This window comes from Archocentrus centrarchus, chromosome 15 (genome assembly GCF_007364275.1).
Source record: "Archocentrus centrarchus isolate MPI-CPG fArcCen1 chromosome 15, fArcCen1, whole genome shotgun sequence".
NCBI lineage: Eukaryota > Metazoa > Chordata > Actinopteri > Cichliformes > Cichlidae > Archocentrus > Archocentrus centrarchus.
In genome coordinates, this window is record NC_044360.1 from 15,792,300 (window position 1) to 15,809,464 (window position 17,165).

General features: G+C 40.8%; 2 protein-coding genes across 7 annotated transcripts in view; both read right to left on the bottom strand.

Moving 5' to 3' along the window:
* kcnma1a (potassium large conductance calcium-activated channel, subfamily M, alpha member 1a) overlaps positions 1–7,560 on the bottom strand; it is a 161,118-nt gene extending 153,558 nt beyond the window's left edge. For all 5 annotated transcript variants that reach the window (XM_030748487.1, XM_030748486.1, XM_030748483.1 and 2 more), the window contains exon 1: positions 7,270–7,560. In XM_030748487.1, the coding sequence (XP_030604347.1) occupies positions 7,270–7,560 (291 nt within the window). The remainder of the gene's footprint in view (positions 1–7,269) is intronic.
* A 7,366-nt stretch (positions 7,561–14,926) lies between these two features.
* The window catches only part of dlg5a (discs, large homolog 5a (Drosophila)), a 40,130-nt gene continuing 37,891 nt past the window's right edge, over positions 14,927–17,165 (bottom strand). For both annotated transcript variants that reach the window (XM_030748023.1, XM_030748025.1), the window contains exon 33: positions 14,927–17,080. In XM_030748023.1, coding sequence (XP_030603883.1) covers positions 16,977–17,080 — 104 coding nt within the window. In that variant the 3' untranslated portion in view covers positions 14,927–16,976. The remainder of the gene's footprint in view (positions 17,081–17,165) is intronic.

Below are 17,165 nucleotides of genomic sequence, written 5' to 3' on the forward strand. Positions count from 1 at the left end.
TGGCAACAATGGCAGGGAATGATTCCTGTACTCCTCATTGCTAACAGTATAGCTAAAAACAGTACACTTCATGTCCATATTCATAAATAAAGAGTCACATTTGTAAGTATTTCACAAACTGCCCTCAGACTGTGAGGCAACAATTGTTCACATGCACCAAATCTAAGAATCTAAGAAAAATACCAAAGTTAACAGGCACATTTGTATTTTTTGCACCAACAATGTGATTCCAAAAGAGCTAGTTGAAAACAGCATGGTGTGCACTGGGGGGGCGTCCAGCAAAGACCTGACACAGGACCTGAGAGATGTATCTGGTGCTTCAGTTGATCCATCTACTGTTCACTAAAGCCTCATCAGAAATGGTCTCAGTGGAAGGGTAGCTGTCAAGAAGCCATTCTTAGGGAAGGAAAACAGAGAAAAAGCTGAGGTATGCCAAATTACTCAAAAACTGGACTGAAAATCAGAGGTTAACAGGTGTGATGGAGTGATCAATCCAAATTTGAAATTTTTGGGTCTATATGTTAATATGTATGGAGGAGGTCAGGAGAGAGGTGCAACAGTGAGTGTCTACAGTCATCTGTAAAACACGGTGGTGGAGGCTCTGTCATGGTTTGAAGTTGCATTTCAACCAGTGGTGTTGGGGATCTTGTAAAAACTGCTGGAATTATGAATGCAGCAAAGTATGGTCAGAGTTTGATACACCATGTAATATCATCTTGAAAGCATCTGATTTGATTGGGAACAGCTTCATTTCTTAGCATACCAATTATCCCAAACACACTCCCAGTGCAGTAAAAACATACTTGTATTTAAAAAATAAAAAACAACCACATCAGAACTCTACCAGTCGTGGACTGGCCTCCCCAGAGCCTGGACCTGGAACATTATTGAAGCAGTGAGGGATCATCTTGACAGAAAGCAGAACAAAAAGCAGCCAAAATCTAAAGAAGAGCTCTGAATGTCCTTCAAGAAGTCAGGAGAACTATTCCTGAAGACTACTTAAAGAAATGACAAGAAAGCTGCCGCAGAGAATTCAGACTGTGTGTTGTTGTGTGGTCATACCAAATATTTACTTATTTAATATTGTCTGTTATAATAATACAAACAAATGAGGGGTGTCTCAAGACTTTTGCACAGTACTGTACCTACCGATTTTCATATTTCCTTTGTGATATTTTTAACCTTTTCATTTCCAGTATGATCAACTGGCTGATCTTCTAATTGGTCTTGGTTGGTTGGTTCAGGTTAACCAGACTCATTATGTCAGTCATTTGAAATATTTTATTTAGTTCCCAGCCGTAGAACAGCCGTGATCGGGCATTTCTCATGTTTCTGCAAAGCCATGTTTTCACAGAGCCATTTTCTGCAGAGGATGATGGTGCCATTCATGTTTGAATAGAAAGCAGTGCCACAGATGCAAAGCCTCTATACTCCTCCTCCTCCTCACACATTCAAAATAACAGAGGCGTCATATAAGAACTCCTGGAGGTGGCATGATGCAGAGTAGATAACTAGACCATTAGATAACCATACAGCATTGAAGTATCACACCACAAAGACAGCACAGAACTCTACATAGGGAAACATAGAGCAACCTTATAAGTTAACAAGTCTTTCAGCATGGCAATGGTTTCCTCTACTTCACTATCTCTGAGTGGGCATGCTTACATTTCTCTCAGTCATGCATATGCATTATAATTGTCTTGAGTGAGTCTTTCCCTTCTTAGGAAACCCCTTATTTAGAATGTGTGAAGTCTTTACTATAAAAAGGGAATTGAATAATCTAGCTCACCCAGGCAGCCAGAGAACGGGTGCTTACAAGATGACTTGAAGCAAATCAAATTAGAAATGTAGTAAACATGTGATTTAAAAATGGTATTTGGGCAATCTGAAATGCCTGGCAGATAAATGAAGCCATAAATATGACCATTAGAGCACAATGGCAGAAAAAAAAAAATCAATAGGTTTGTTTTATTATTATTACTATTATCTTTTGTTGAGCTTTTTTTGTTTTTTATAAGTCCACTTGGGAGACAGAACTGGACCTATAAAGTATTGTTCTATAGTTTACAATATAAGTGTCTTGTTTTTGAGAGACAGAAGTAATAATGTAACTATCCCTGGTTTATGGAGTTTTTGACCATTTCCTACAACTCTTAGGTGTATTTCTCAGCTCTGCAGTTTTAAGAACAGCAAAGGTTTATACATTTAAAACAGTCTCGATTCCAAAAGTCAACAATATTGCATTTGACATGTTACTTTGCTACATCTTCTCATCTTTTTTTCTTCTTCCAATATGATTCATTGATCCTTGACTTCTTTCTTATAACTCTGACGGAGAGGAGCTGCGTATCAACAGCAGAGCACATGAGGACACTATACACAGTATGTAACACAACACCCCCCTCTAAAACCCTTCGTCACCCTCAAACCCCCTGTTGCCACTTCCTCCTGTGTCTCTCTCAGAGTTTCCACCTTTGTTTCCTTGCCTCTGATTCCAGGTTCCCAGTACAGCTACAGAAAGCCGACCACCGCCACCACGCCAACTATGCATCCTGTTTCTGACACATGCCAACTTAGCTGGCTGCTCTAGTCAGCTGAACACAGATCCAGTTTCCCCTTCTTAATACCCCTAACAAGCCTTTTCCCTCGGCAGCCAAGTGTCAAGCCTACCAAAGTCACCTAACGGGATGACTCTGCCTTCCACACACAGCAAAACTAAAACAAAAAAAAACCCAGAGCACTAACTAAGATACATGCTTTCATTTTCACCATTTCTCCTCATTTACAAGATGTAAGATGCAACAAGATACCAGCCAACAGTCACAAGATGGATACCTAATTACATTTGCATGGCTTGTTTTCATCACTTTCTCAGCGAGATGGTGAGAAGTATGAGGGAAGACATATGGTTTGATGCCATTTCTGACACTAGGATCCATGAGCATAACAAAATGAGAGGAGGCTGACAGCCAAAGTAGCCTAAAAAGAATGTTTTCTACACATAAAGAAGAAATGTTATTAAAGAAGAATTTTAGAGATCTTCCAGGGACCCAAATTCATTTGAAACTTTATATAAATGCTTACAGCATATCTGTTCATTACTCATGCCAGCAGCATGAAAAAGCCCTCCAATTCTACAGCCTGGCTTTCAGTCGACACGAGCCTACCATAGACATATCCATGCTGGCATCATATATGTTTTCTGATATACATCACTGTCTTTAACAGAAAAATAACACATATATATTTTTTATTATCTTGTGTGATGCCACTTTGTTCCCCCATTCTACTTACCACTTAAAATAGGCATAGACCCTCAAATTCAGCAACTCATTTTAATAGAGACTAATTATTTATTTCAACAAAACTACTGCCATAAACAAGAAAACCCCAACCACCTAAAAACAATTTTTGAACTATGAAAAATCACAAAGAAAGAAAAATATAACAGTTTCAACTGCACCAAAGAGCAAAAACAATTAAATGTGGATGATTAAGTATTCTCTCTCTTTTAAGTCCCTGTTAAAAATGATTTAATAATTGATCAATATATTAATTTACTCTGCCTCACAGAAACCGGGTTCCAGCAGGATGAATACTGTATGTTAGTTTAAATGAATCAACACCCCTGAGTCACACTAACTGTCAGAATCCTTGAAGCACAGGCCAAGGAGGAGGAGTGTCAGCAATATTTCACTCCAGCTTATTAATTAACCATAGACCCAGACAGAGTTTTAATTCACTTGAAACTCTGACTCTTAACCTTGTCCACCCTAACTGGAAAACTCAAAAAATTGTTTTAGTTATCTATCTACCTGGCCCTTACTCAGAGTTTCTATCAGTTTTAGAGCACAATTCAGCATTTTAGTGCAGGGATCCTCAAATCCAGGCCTCGAGGTCCAGTGTCCTGCAGGTTTTAGATGTGTCCCTGATCCAACACACCTGCAGTCAAGTTCTCCAGAGTCCTGCTAATGACTTCTATATTTGACTCAGGTGTGTTGAAGCAGAGACACATCTAAAACCTGCAGAACAGGGGCTCTCGAGGCCCAGATTTGAGGATCCCTGATTTAGTGGGTGATTTTAGCACCCATACAGTTGTAAATAACAGCTTCAACAATTAATTTAATTTATTATTAGACTCAACTGGCGTTTCTAAAACTCAAATTCAGCCCACTCACTGGTTTAATCACGTCCTGGATCTTGTTCTGACATATGGCATAGAAACTGAACACTTAGCAGTTTTTTCCTAAAAACCCTCTTTTGTCTAACTATTTCTTAACATTTCATTTTACATTAATGGAGTAGACAGCACTGGAAAAACTATTTCAGTACACTAGATGTCTGAAATTGCTATAATATATCTTAAAGAAGTGTTTCCTTCTTTGTTATCTTCTTCAGTGCCAGGTACCAACACAGTACAGAGCAGCTACCTAAACTCTACTCCCACAGAGGTCAATTATGTCATTAATAGTGTTACATTCTCACTACGTACGACTCTGGATACTGTGGCTCCTCTGAAAAATAAAGTCTTAAATCAGAAGACTGACTCCCTGGTATAACTCACAAATGCACACCTTAAAACGATAACCCGTAAGATGGAGAGGAAATGGCACTGCAGAAATTTAGAAGATCTTCATTTAGCCTGGAAAAAGAATTTGTTGCCTTCATTTTATTTCAAAACTTCTTGAAAGAGTAGTTGTGAAACAGCTAACAGATCATCTGCAGAGGAATGGGTCATTTGAGGAGTTTCAGTCAGGATTTAGAATTCATCACAGTACAGAAACAGTCACAGAGTTCCACAGGGTTCTATGCTGGGACCAATACCAATTACATCAAACATGGCCTAAGGGACCATGTAAAAAACACTGCATACATTTCCACTGTTATGCAGATGATAACCAGCTTTATTTATCCATGAAGCCAGATGACACACACCAAAATAATAAAGACATAAAGGCTTGGATGACCTCTATTTTTCTTCTCCTAAATTTAGACAAAGCAGGTATCTAACCATACACTTACTCTGAATGGCATTACCTTGGCCTCTAGTAACACTGTGAGGAATTCTGGAGTCATTTTTGATCAGGATATGTCCTTCAAAATACACATTATACAAATATATGGGACTGCTTTCTTGCATTTGTATAATGTGCAACATCTCTAAAATTAGAAACATCCTGTCTAAGAGTGATGCTGAAAAACTAGTTCATGTGTTTATAGCTTCTAGGCTGGACTATTGTAATTTATTATTATCAGATTGTCCTGAAAGCTCCCTAAATAGCCTTCAGTTGATCCAAGAGTGTTACTGACAGTGACTAGAAAGAGAGAGCATAATTTAAAATCTTCTCCTCACATACAAAATCTTGAATAATGAGGCCCTGTCATATCTTAAAGACCTCAAAGTACCTTATTATCCTGCCAGCTGGCTTACTTGTGGTTCTTATAGGGTATTTAAAAGTAGAATGGGAGGCAGAGCCTTCAGCTATCAGTCCCTTCTCCTGTGGAAGCAGCTCCCAGTTTGGATTTGGGAGGCAGACACCCTCTCTACTTTTAAGATGACTCTCAAAACTTTCCTTGTTGATAAAGCTTATAGTTAAGGCTAGATCAGGTGACCCTGAACCCTCCTTTAATTATGCTGCTATAGGCTCAGACTGCTGGAGGACTTCCACTAAGCATTTTTTCCCCACTCACCTGTTTTCACTCCCCATGTGTTTATATATCACTGAAGCACGTCATTAAATGTTTGCCTTCTCTAACCCTTAATCTGTGTTTTGTCCCGGCTCCCTATGTTATCTTTCTTTTCTCTTCCCTTTCTTCTTCCCTCTCTTCTCTCTCCCCTCATTCCCCCAACCGGTCATGGCAGATGGCTGCCCCTCCCTAAGCCAGGTTCTGCCAAAGGGTTCTTCCTGTTAAAAGCAAGTTTTTCCTTCCTACCATCTCAAAGTGCTTGCTCATAGGGGGTCGTTTGATTGTTGGGGTTTTCTGACAAATACTGTAGAGACTTTACTGTACAAAGCACCTTGAGGTGATTGTTGATGTGATTTGGTGCTATATAAAAAAAAAAAAAAAACCTGCTTTGAATTTAAGGGTGCAGCTCTTTATGTCCTGTTTTACACCTGTCATAATACCAAACAGATAGAGACAGAAATGAGTCAAGGCCACCAAAAAGACATGACAGCAGAGCAGCGGGAGTGACATGGGTCATCAATTTGAATTGCATGTAGCACAAACATATCAAGGACAAAGGATGTCACTGTCACTCTCTCTTCTTCCTGTCCATCATGATCATAACATCCTCTTTCACCCAAAATTCTGTAAAGCTGCAAAAGACAAATTGGCAACATGACTGCACTTGGGGGGGTTTTTGTATTATTATTAACATATTTCCCATTGCAAGCAAGCATCATAAAATAAAACACCGTAAGCTGTGTTTTGCACACTCTGCGAATTACCTTTAAAACACCCCTCTGTTCAGGGGACCACTTGCACTATACACAAGTGTGTGAGTCATGTATGAAGCAGCCTTTAATACAAATATGAATCAGGCATGATTCATCTACCCCCAGCAAAGTAATGGGCAGTCACCCTTATTATCTCGTTTCTATATTAGTCCTGCAGACGGGTTACCTTCATCACGCCACAAAGACATTTGATGTGCAGCATAAAACACTGAGTGTAAATATTTAAGAGCAGGAAAGCAGTGGGAAGAAGGAATCAACACTGCAGAGGGCACACTATGACATGAACAGTGTTAATATGACTGGGTCTGTGAGAAGTCCCAGTGGACTTCATTAGGTGTTGCAGGATCATACAGTATGCTTGGTTACGAAAAACTAGAGCATGCCACGTGAAATACATACTTTCACCTGAAACGTTAGGAGCTGGCATGAGGACACTTTGGTTTTTGCTGAAGCTAAATAAAATGAAGGAACTGCTCTCCTCTCATCCCACCCATATCTGTCATGCAACATCACCCCCTTCATTCAGGAGTGGGAGGTAGTAAACAGCCAAAGGACAAAAACAATCATGATGCATTCATTCTAAAGGGACTGCAATCGGCACAATTTCTTCAGTGGGTGCATAAGCCACAGATAAAGGAAGCCATCAAAGTCAGCCCAGTGAAATGCAGTTTTCATTATGAAGGCTATTATAGAACAAGAAGTCAGGTCAGTGCCATAGAAACACACAGGGATGTGTACATTTGCATCAGTGATTATGTATGAAGGAATTCAGAAAGAAAGATCGTTGACAGGCCAGCAGCCATACCTTGTTTTTAATGTTGCAATGGCAGCAAACAGTCCACAGATATTTGAGGGTCCTCCATAGCAGAATGATGAAGAGACCCCCAAAAAACGTCACCATGGAGGAGGCGAGGAATGCCCACCACATGCGCTGTCCATTATTGTCGCAGGGCACCTCAGACGAGAACGGGATGACAACGTCTTCCATCTTCGATATTAAGATTGAAGAGTCCGGATTTATATTATTATTGATATTGCTTGTCCTCATAGAGCTGTCGCTTCCATGGGGAACCGTGCCATCTGCCTCAGCTAGCATTTAGGAGCCTTGGAGAGCCTGTGCCAGCGTCCCCAGCCCCACTCACCAGCCATATTGCTTCAGAAAAAAAAAAAAAATCTCCCTCTTTGCTGTAAAATATGTTCACCCACCCGACGAAGTCTCTTTATGTATTTCAGCAGCCTGTGAATTGTTTATTCGTGACAGCGGGGGACACGGCACACGCGAACCTATCCAAAACAGTGGGTCGGTGGCCTTTGGCGAGAGACATTTAAATCCGCAATAATGACGAATCTTAGGCGCTTCTCACTCTGAGGGGGTTTCTGGCTCTTTCACGCCATATGCCATGGCAGAGACGGCATCATTTGCAGCCGTCGAGGCTGCCAGTGATATTTCGGATAATGTAAACACAACGCCAGTGAAAATTGTTGCAGCCCGTTTTCGGCGAGGCGACCTCTAGCCGTCTTCCATTCAGGTATCCTGTCGATTAGCAGGCGGAGAATCGATTTCACTTTCTTTAAGCGTCAATCGAATGTGAACGGCTTGCAAAAGAAAAAAAAAGGAAAAGGGGGGAAAAAGCGGAGAAAATACACATAAATCTAATTTTGTTCTACAGATATGTAGCTGTCACTGCAGAACAGAAGACTGTATTCTTGAGGGTGTTTTCGTTGTCAATTCTGCGTAAAAGGGCTGGCGCTCGGGTGGTTATCGCTGTCTCCATTCGGTCCCCTGCAGCCCTGGCACGGAGCGGCCAGCTGAGAGCGCCTGTCAGATCCGCTCCAGAGGAGAGCGGGGAGATTTACAGGTAGGAGGGCGGAGCGAAGCGCTAATAATAAAGATGGACAGAGGGCAGAAATACCGCGACGATGTTTATTCCAAGTACCGACCGGAGTCGCTGCTCGGACGTATAAAAGAGGTAGGCTACAATTGCGCCTTTGCGTCTTTATTGCACGCCAGTGACGCACGTCGCAAAACAAGCAGAAATTAAAAAAAAAAAAAAACTGTATCGATCAGTCATAAACCTAAGTGTTCTGATTCACTATATAAACAACACAGAAAATGATGACCACCCCAACCCCAGTCTCAGCCCCGTGGGGTTCTTACAGTAGGACCAGTGGATATAAAACGTCTCTCTCTCCGTATGGATATTATTGTAATGAGTTTTCATTAAGGATAGTGCTCCTTTCTCCCCATTACTGAGTCTGGGGATTTTCATCCATGAATGGTTCCCCTTTTGAAAAATGAACTTGCTCTTCCCGGTCAATTACTGTAATATGCTTACGCTTTTAACTCACATATTGGGTCAAAAACAGGTGTGGATTGGTGATGACGGCGAGGTATGACTAGCAGTAGTTTATGGCCCTCAAGTAACCAGCCAGAGCAAAGGATATGGGGAAACAGCTGGCTTAGGGCCCTGAATAACCGCTGACCCCCTAATGAGCACCGGACCAGTGAAGAACACACAGCCACCTGTGTCAAAAGGCTCCAGCCGTCTTAAAGATTATTTTCAATGAATTTCCATTAAACTGTCTTTCATAATACTTAATTTTAACTGACAAGCAACTGTTTCTCGAAGCCATTTATTTTGGGCATCTCCCATTAGGTCTGGAGTAATGAGATCTAATCTCAAGCACAGATCGTTTGAAAGGTAAACATGCCAATGCACGTGAAGAAGACGTGGAGAATTAAAAATATTAGTGCCTCAAAAAAAAAAAAATAGCTGCTACAAGTCTGTTAAACTTATGAAGGGGCTGAGCTGTAAAACACTGAAGACAAGGCTGTCTGTAAATTATTAGCACTTCAGAGTTATGACTGTCTGTGCAAGCAGCTTGCAGACCAACGCATTACTGTACCTACCGTTGCTTTGTATTTTTTTTAATATGAGTAACTGAAAAAGAGCAACAACCTCCAAGTTTGTTTTATTATCTCATGATTTCCTCACTTCATTTGCACCACGTTTGATGAAAATCAGACAGGAAACGCATCAAAGCAGGCCTTTATTCCTGTTTGCACCGTATACCAAACAGGATCTGATCAGCAAGTCTTAAACAGCAGCTCTGAAGTTGTCCTCCTGCTGGTAAAATAGTGAACTGTCACATTAAAGGCAAATGATGCTGCTCTGCAGGAGATCTGGCATCATGGTGCCCTGCCAGTATTATAGGAAACAGAAATGTTGCTGGAACTGAGGGGATACTGGTAAAATAATAATGATAATGAATAATAAAGATTTCAAATGCCTCATGATCAAATTATGTGTCTTATAATATTCTAACATAATTTATTCCACAGTCATGTGATTCTATGGCTGGTGAATGTCAGACAAAAGAAAGTAAAGCAACAGTTGAGTCAGTCTTACTACTACACAAGCCAAACACAGATATCACAGAGAGTGAGAGCACCCAGAGCACATGCTAAATGCATTATGAGCCATGATAAATCTTGATGGTGGTTGTATTGTTAGAAGGATCTTCAGCTGGTCATCCCCGATGACGGGCCACCTGATAGGTGAGTGCTTCCTGCTGGCCAGCAGAACTTTAGCTGAAGGGTGGCAAGGGGGACAGATGATGGGATTGCTATTAAAGCTGTCAGGTGGTAATCTGCAGGACTCTTGGAGATGCTAATGTCAAAATGCTGGGGAACCAAAAGACAGCCAATCGGACAAATCTGCCCCATTGAGCATGAAACATGCCTCCTAACTTCAACAACGAGGAGTGTCGTGAGCCTGGAAAGGCCACGGCTCACCAGTGCAGAGTACAAAGATCTTTCACTGTCAGACTTGAGACTTATCACGTTCAGTTGGACTGTCAGCAGCTGTCTTGAAACAGACACCCCAGCAGGAGGGTTGGAGACCCTACTCCTTTCTAAAACAGGCACGAGGAGACTTGGAGGACATAAAGAACTTAGGCACCGCGTAGTAGATATGCACATAAAAGTTTATGAGATTTAGTGAATAATTTGAGACCAACATCTTGAGCAACATTCTCTGGAGAGCATTAAGTACCTCCAGAGGAGCATTTTCAAACCATAAATATTCTCACGACTCTACAGCTACAGTACAAGGCCTGATATGGAGAATCAGTGGTGGATGTTTTAGGTGCTTTCTTGACTCAACGAAGCCAACGGGCAGCTGGAGAGTGGTGATTCACTGTGGCATTATTGGTTAGAAGGCCACATGAGCCTGGATGAAGAGCTCAGAGGAATCAGCCTGAGGCTAGAAGCACTTCCTGCAGAAGTTGCAGACTTTCCAGCTACATGGAACACAATTCTCATAATGTTGAATAAATGTTAAATCAAACCCCAACAAAATCTCCCTAAAGAATGCCACCTTAGGAGGAAAGATATTCCTTGGAAACAGTTAAAATACATCTGGGACTAGTTGTTCATTCTTCTACGAAACACTGTTTTCCTAATAAAAATGTCATTTTAATTTGTGTTAAGAAATTTCTGTGAAGTCTTAGGATGTGACTTGAATGACAATCTGATATACACTGCTCAAAAAAAAAAAAAAACTTATCGCTGAAAACACATCAGATCTCAGTGGGAAAAACTCATGCTTGATATCTATACTGATGGACTGGGTAATGTGTTAGGAACAAAAGGATTATCACCCTACAGAGAGTTGAATTCAAAGACACCCCAAAAATCAAAGTAAAAAAATGATGGGGCAGGCTAGTCAATTTTGCAGAAATGTTATTGCAAAAACTCAAAATGGTACTCAGTAGTTTGTATGGCCCCCACATGCTTGTATGCATGCCTGGCAACATCGGGGCATGCTCCTAATGAGATGATGGATGATGTCCTGGGAGATCTCCTCTCAGATCTGGACCAGGGCATCACTGAGCTCCTGGAGGTGCAACCTGGTGGCATCAGATGGACCGAAACATAATGTCCCAGAGGTGTTCTTTTGAACTGAGGTGAGCATGGGGGGGCAATTCCTTCATTCTCCAGGAACTGCCTGCATACTCTGGCTACATGAGGCCGGGCATTTTTGTGCACCAGGAGAAACCCAGGACCCACTGCGCCAGTATAGGGTCTGACAACGGGTCCAAGAATTTCATCCCAATGCCTAATGGCAGTCAGGGTGTCATTGCCGAGCCTGTAGAGGTCTGTGTGTACCTCCATGGATATGCCTCCGCAGACTACTGACCCACCACCAAACTGGTCATACTGAACAATGTTACAGGCAGCATAGTGTTCTCCACAGCTTCTTCAGACCCTTTCACGTCTGTCACATGTGATCAGGGTGAACCTGCTCTCATCTGTGAAAAGCACAAGGTGTCACTGCCAATTCTGGTATTCTATGGCAAATATCAGTCAGGCTCCAGGTAAACTGGGTTTACCTGTGTAACACAATATTATTTTCCATTAAATAATATATTTTCTGAGTTGGTGTTGATAATATGAAGTTGCTCCTCGTGATGAAGTTCACACAACTTTTATTTTTATCAAATATAAATTCTTGTTTATTTGATATATGAATACAATCAACCTCCAAATTATGGTGTAGCACATTTGCATTTCCTCTAATACAAGTTTTAAATGCTATAGATTTAATGCTTTTTGTGTTTTTATGTCCAAAAAATAAAGAGTTAATACTGATATTTCTACTTTTCTTTGAAGACTGGAGGGTGACAAGCAGAGGATTTTTACCCACTCAGCAGCTATTTTTCATAAATCCACAATTTTGTTTTAGCTTTTTGATACATTTTTAAATTAAATATAAGACTTGTAATCACTGAGAATGTTGCAGGCTGTAGTGTACACGGCATACATTATAGGGCTTATACTGTATGCAGCAGCTTAATGTGCACAAAAGATAAACATTTTGCTAGTTTTACTCTGTCAGTTTTAAAAAGATACAATTTTGAAATTACAAATAATTGATATTTGGTAAAATTTCATTTATTTTGTAATTGTAGCAACCATTTTGCAGTGTCCATAACGGCAAGAAAAATCAATGAAATTCAATAGCGCTTCCCTTCAAAGCTGCATTTAAAAAATTGAATACTTCAGAGTTTTACAAGTGATTTCACAAGATGATTAAGTTGCAGAAAAAAAAAGCTTTATTGCCAATAATGCACAGCTTTTAACTGTGGCTGACCTGACATGAAAAGTAGCTAATTAAATTTTAAAAAGTGATAAATCACTTATGATATAGACTACTTATATACTGCTAAAAAAAAGCTTTGAGTTTCGTCCAATTTTGGGATGGTTTTGACTTTCAGTAGCTGCTGTTCCATTATTTTGTTCTCAAGTTGCACAGTAGTTGTCAGTAAAGACTAAACTTTAATATACTGCTCAAAAAAAATAAAGGGAACACTAAAATAACACATCCTAGATCTGAATGAATGAAATATTCTCATTGAATACTTTGTTCTGTACAAAGTTGAATGTGCTGACAACAAAATCACACAAAAATCATCAATGGAAATCAAATTTATTAACCAATGGAGGCCTGGATTTGGAGTCACACACAAAATTAAAGTGGAAAAACACACTACAGGCTGATCCAACTTTGATGTAATGTCCTTAAAACAAGTCAAAATGAGGCTCAGTATTGTATGTGGCCTCCACGTGCCTGTATGACCTCCCTACAATGCCTGGGCATGCGCCTGATGAGGTGGCGGATGGTCTCCTGAGGGATCTCCTCCCAGACCTGGACTAAAGCATCTGCCAACTCCTGGACAGTCTGTGGTGCAACGTGACGTTGGTGGATGGAGCGAGACATGATGTCCCAGATGTGCTCAATCGGATTCAGGTCTGGGGAACGGGCGGGCCAGTCCATAGCTTCAAAGCCTTCATCTTGCAGGAACTGCTGACACACTCCAGCCACATGAGGTCTAGCAATGTCCTCCATTAGGAGGAACCCAGGGCCAACCGCACCAGCATATGGTCTCACAAGGGGTCTGAGGATCTCATCTCAGTGCCTAATGGCAGTCATGCTACCTCTGGCGAGCACACGGAGGGCTGTACGGCCCTCCAAAGAAATGCCACCCCACACCATTACTGACCCACTGCCAAACCGGTCATGCTGAAGGATGTTGCAGGCAGCAGATTGCTCTTCATGGCATCTCCAGACTGTCATGTCTGTCACATGTGCTCAGTGTGAATCTGCTTTTATCTGTGAAGAGCACAGGGCGCCAGTGGTGAATTTGCCAATCCTGGTGTTCTCTGGCAAATGCCAAGCGTCCTGCACGATGTTGGGCTGTGGGCACAACCCCCACCTGTGGACGTCGGGCCCTCATACCATCCTCATGGAGTCGGTTTCTAATCGTTTGCTGGAGGTCATTTTGCAGGGCTCTGGCAGTGCTCCTCCTGTTCCTCCTTGCACAAAGGCGGAGGTAGCGGTCCTGCTGCTGGGTTGGTGGCCTCTTCCACGTCTCCTGGTGTACTGGCCTGTCTCCAGCCTCTGGACACTACGCTGACAGACACAGCAAACCCTGCCACAGCTCACATTGATGTGCCATCCTGGATGAGCTGCACTACCTGAGCCACTTGTGTGGGTTGTAGAGTCCGTCTCATGCTACCACGAGTGTGAAAGCACCACCAACATTCAAAGGTGACCAAAACATCAGCCAGAAAGCATAGGTACTGAGAAGTGGTCTGTGGTCCCCACCTGCAGGACCACTCCTTTATTGAGCGTGTCTTGCTAATTGCCAGTAATTTCCACCTGTTGTCTATTCCATTTGCACAACAGCATGTGAAATTGATTTACTTGGAGTTATATTGTATTGTTTAAGTGTTCCCTTTATTTTTTTTTTGAGCAGTGTATTTAATTTACGAAGGCAACCACTGCAGCACATGCCTCAACAGATGGCTGGGCTGCACGCTTAAGTGGGCAGAATCATTTTTAAAATTGGAAGGCATTTTGTAAATGCATTATTTTTTATAAAAGAGTAAAAACTAAATGTTTTACTCATCTTACAAAAACAGCACTTTCAGCAGTTTGACCTGTAGTGTAGTGGTTTACATATTCGCTTAACAAGCAAAAGATTCCCAGTTTGATCCCAGCAGGAGACAAATCAAGCATGCAGAGCTACACACTGTGGCGACCTTTTGAATGAGGAAGCACCCAAAAGTAGCTTTTTAGCAGTTTGATAAGAAGCATATAAGGCCGTAGCTCCAAGTTTCTGAAAAGTTTCAATGAGGTTGTCTTATTAAGTGCTATTTGATAACCAGTTTTCTTTAACACGGACGCAGAGATGCACTTTATACATTTCTTCAGTTCCACAGATATCACCCGACTATTTTCTCTCATCTCAGAAAACAATTTCATCTGCTAATTTACGTGCTAATGCTTTCAGTAAAATGGGCTCCTTTTTGTCCTGTAACATCTCTGCAGGACACAGTTTAATAATAATAATAATAATAATAATAATAAATAAAAAAAGCAGTCAATGAGCCCATGTCGTGATACAGAAAATGAGCTTTATTCTCATGTTAATGTCTTAACATACAAATCACATTCTTTTTAATAAAAGAAAAATTCAATCAGTACCTGGCATCTAGACTCTTCCTCTACAAATACAACCACTTCACGTTGTATCCTGCTCTCTAACATATGCTATCTACTCATAAAAATAGTAACATTACAGTTTGCTTCTGTTTACTCCTTTAACCCAATAGTCAAACACGTGGACCTTTTTTTTGTTTGTTTGAAAAGCTGTGCAAGAGTAGATCCCTTTTTAAAATTTCAAATAAGTGATCCTTTTTTTCTAATTAAGAATAAAAAGGCCGTTAATGAAATGTAAGGAACTGATGTGATACATAAAACATGAAATAGTTACAACAGAAATTAGAGTACCTATTCATAAATCTGCTGGAAACCAAGGAACAGTTACATGTTTAAGGTTCACAGAATAACAAGTGCAAAATAATCAAAAGATAAAGTTGCCTTTGTGGATTTTGGCACAACAAGATACAGGATATGGTTTCAAGGAAGGGCAGAATATTTGTCATCAATATTTTTTGCTTCCTGAATTAAAAACAAAAAAAAAAAAAAAAAAAACAAACTTAAATAACAATGAAAAGTCACTATCATTTAAACGGATCAGAGGAAACTCCAATATTACCCTGCAAATTTTGCTTCATAGTGTCTTAATGAGTACATAAGTGACTGACAACCAACCACAAAAAAGAAAAACAAATTCTTAAAAAAAAAAAAAACAAATAAAAAAAAAACATGCTAATACCTGCTAAGACGTGACTTGACTGCCAGACGTTCCTAGGCATATGACCTAGTGAAAATACATGTAATATATATTTATATATTTATATATATTTTTCTGTATCTGCATACTGTATACGGTATACTCTATAGTGTTGTTAAATATATGATAAAGAGAGAATGATAGTTACACAGTGGTCTGTCTAGCCCTGGAGTGCATTCTGAGGAGTTAACCCGTTGGCCGCCACTTCGACCTACCCTCCAAACCTCACCATTGTCATGCGCTCTACATAGTACTGGTCTCAAATCAGCCTCTAAATCATCTAGTCCACCATGGGTGAAATGATACATTGGATCTAGAAGAGAAACTTGCGTGGGGGTGGGGTGGGGGGGGATCCTCAGCTTTCTGGCTAAATGATCAAGGGCTGGTTTCAGATCAGGCCTCTTCTCCAAAGGCACTTCCGAAAGGCCCATAAGCTGTCCATACACCCAGCTACTACAGAAACACAATGCATAGAGCAAACATCAGTGTGTTTAGAGTTTTGATGGCCGTCACTGCTAGGAGAGAGGCTCAGTAAGACCACAGCTACATACTTCAAGAGGTTCAATGTATTAGTTAATTTTTTCCTCCTTTTTTTGGTGATGAAACACCACGTGGAATGTGACGTCTGATCCTGGCATTCCATTTCTATAGCATAGTATCAATGTGATTCAACTCATTTGAAATTGTCATTACAATTGTGAACAACAGTCTCAGTGTTGCTTTTTTTTTTTTTTTCTCCCCCCCACACTCACAAACTCAGACACACAAAACTACAATTAGTTGTCAGTCGTCATCAAATGGGTGCATAATTTCAGAGAAAGCACAAATGTCACTTGGTACACAGGTGGGTCAGAGGTGGCTGAACTTCATTACTGAGGAAGTTTGTGTACATGGGGGGGGGGGGCACACGCATTCAAGCAAATATTGAACACCAATAGTCAGACTTTTCTTTTGACTGTAAACGGACGCTTACAATGCAGCATCACAAATACACCAGCACAAACCCTTAGGGAAGACTGAAAGAACTCTAATGTTGATATCCAGTGCTACTAACCTGCTCCGGAGTACATCAGAAATAAAGGAGGCTCTGATTAGAAATCATAACAAAGACAAAATAAAAAAAATATAGCAATAATTTACATAACTAGCTCTATGTAGTGTACCTAATGATGTAGTGTGAAAGGGTTAATTAGTGTTTGGGGAATGGGGATGAAAGCCGAAGCTCGCTGTGATGGCTGCTAGTCTCCTCTAGGGGCAGCCGAGTGGAGTCCACAGGACTTTACTTTGTTCTTGATCAACTATAGTCATGATCTGAGTGCAAATGTAAGGGAGGGTGCCGCCTTGGACAATACCTGTAAAGACAAGGTTACTTTGTTGAAAGCCAAGCAAATATTTACTGCACTGCAAACAGTAAACTTTGAGCTCAAAACGGTCAAT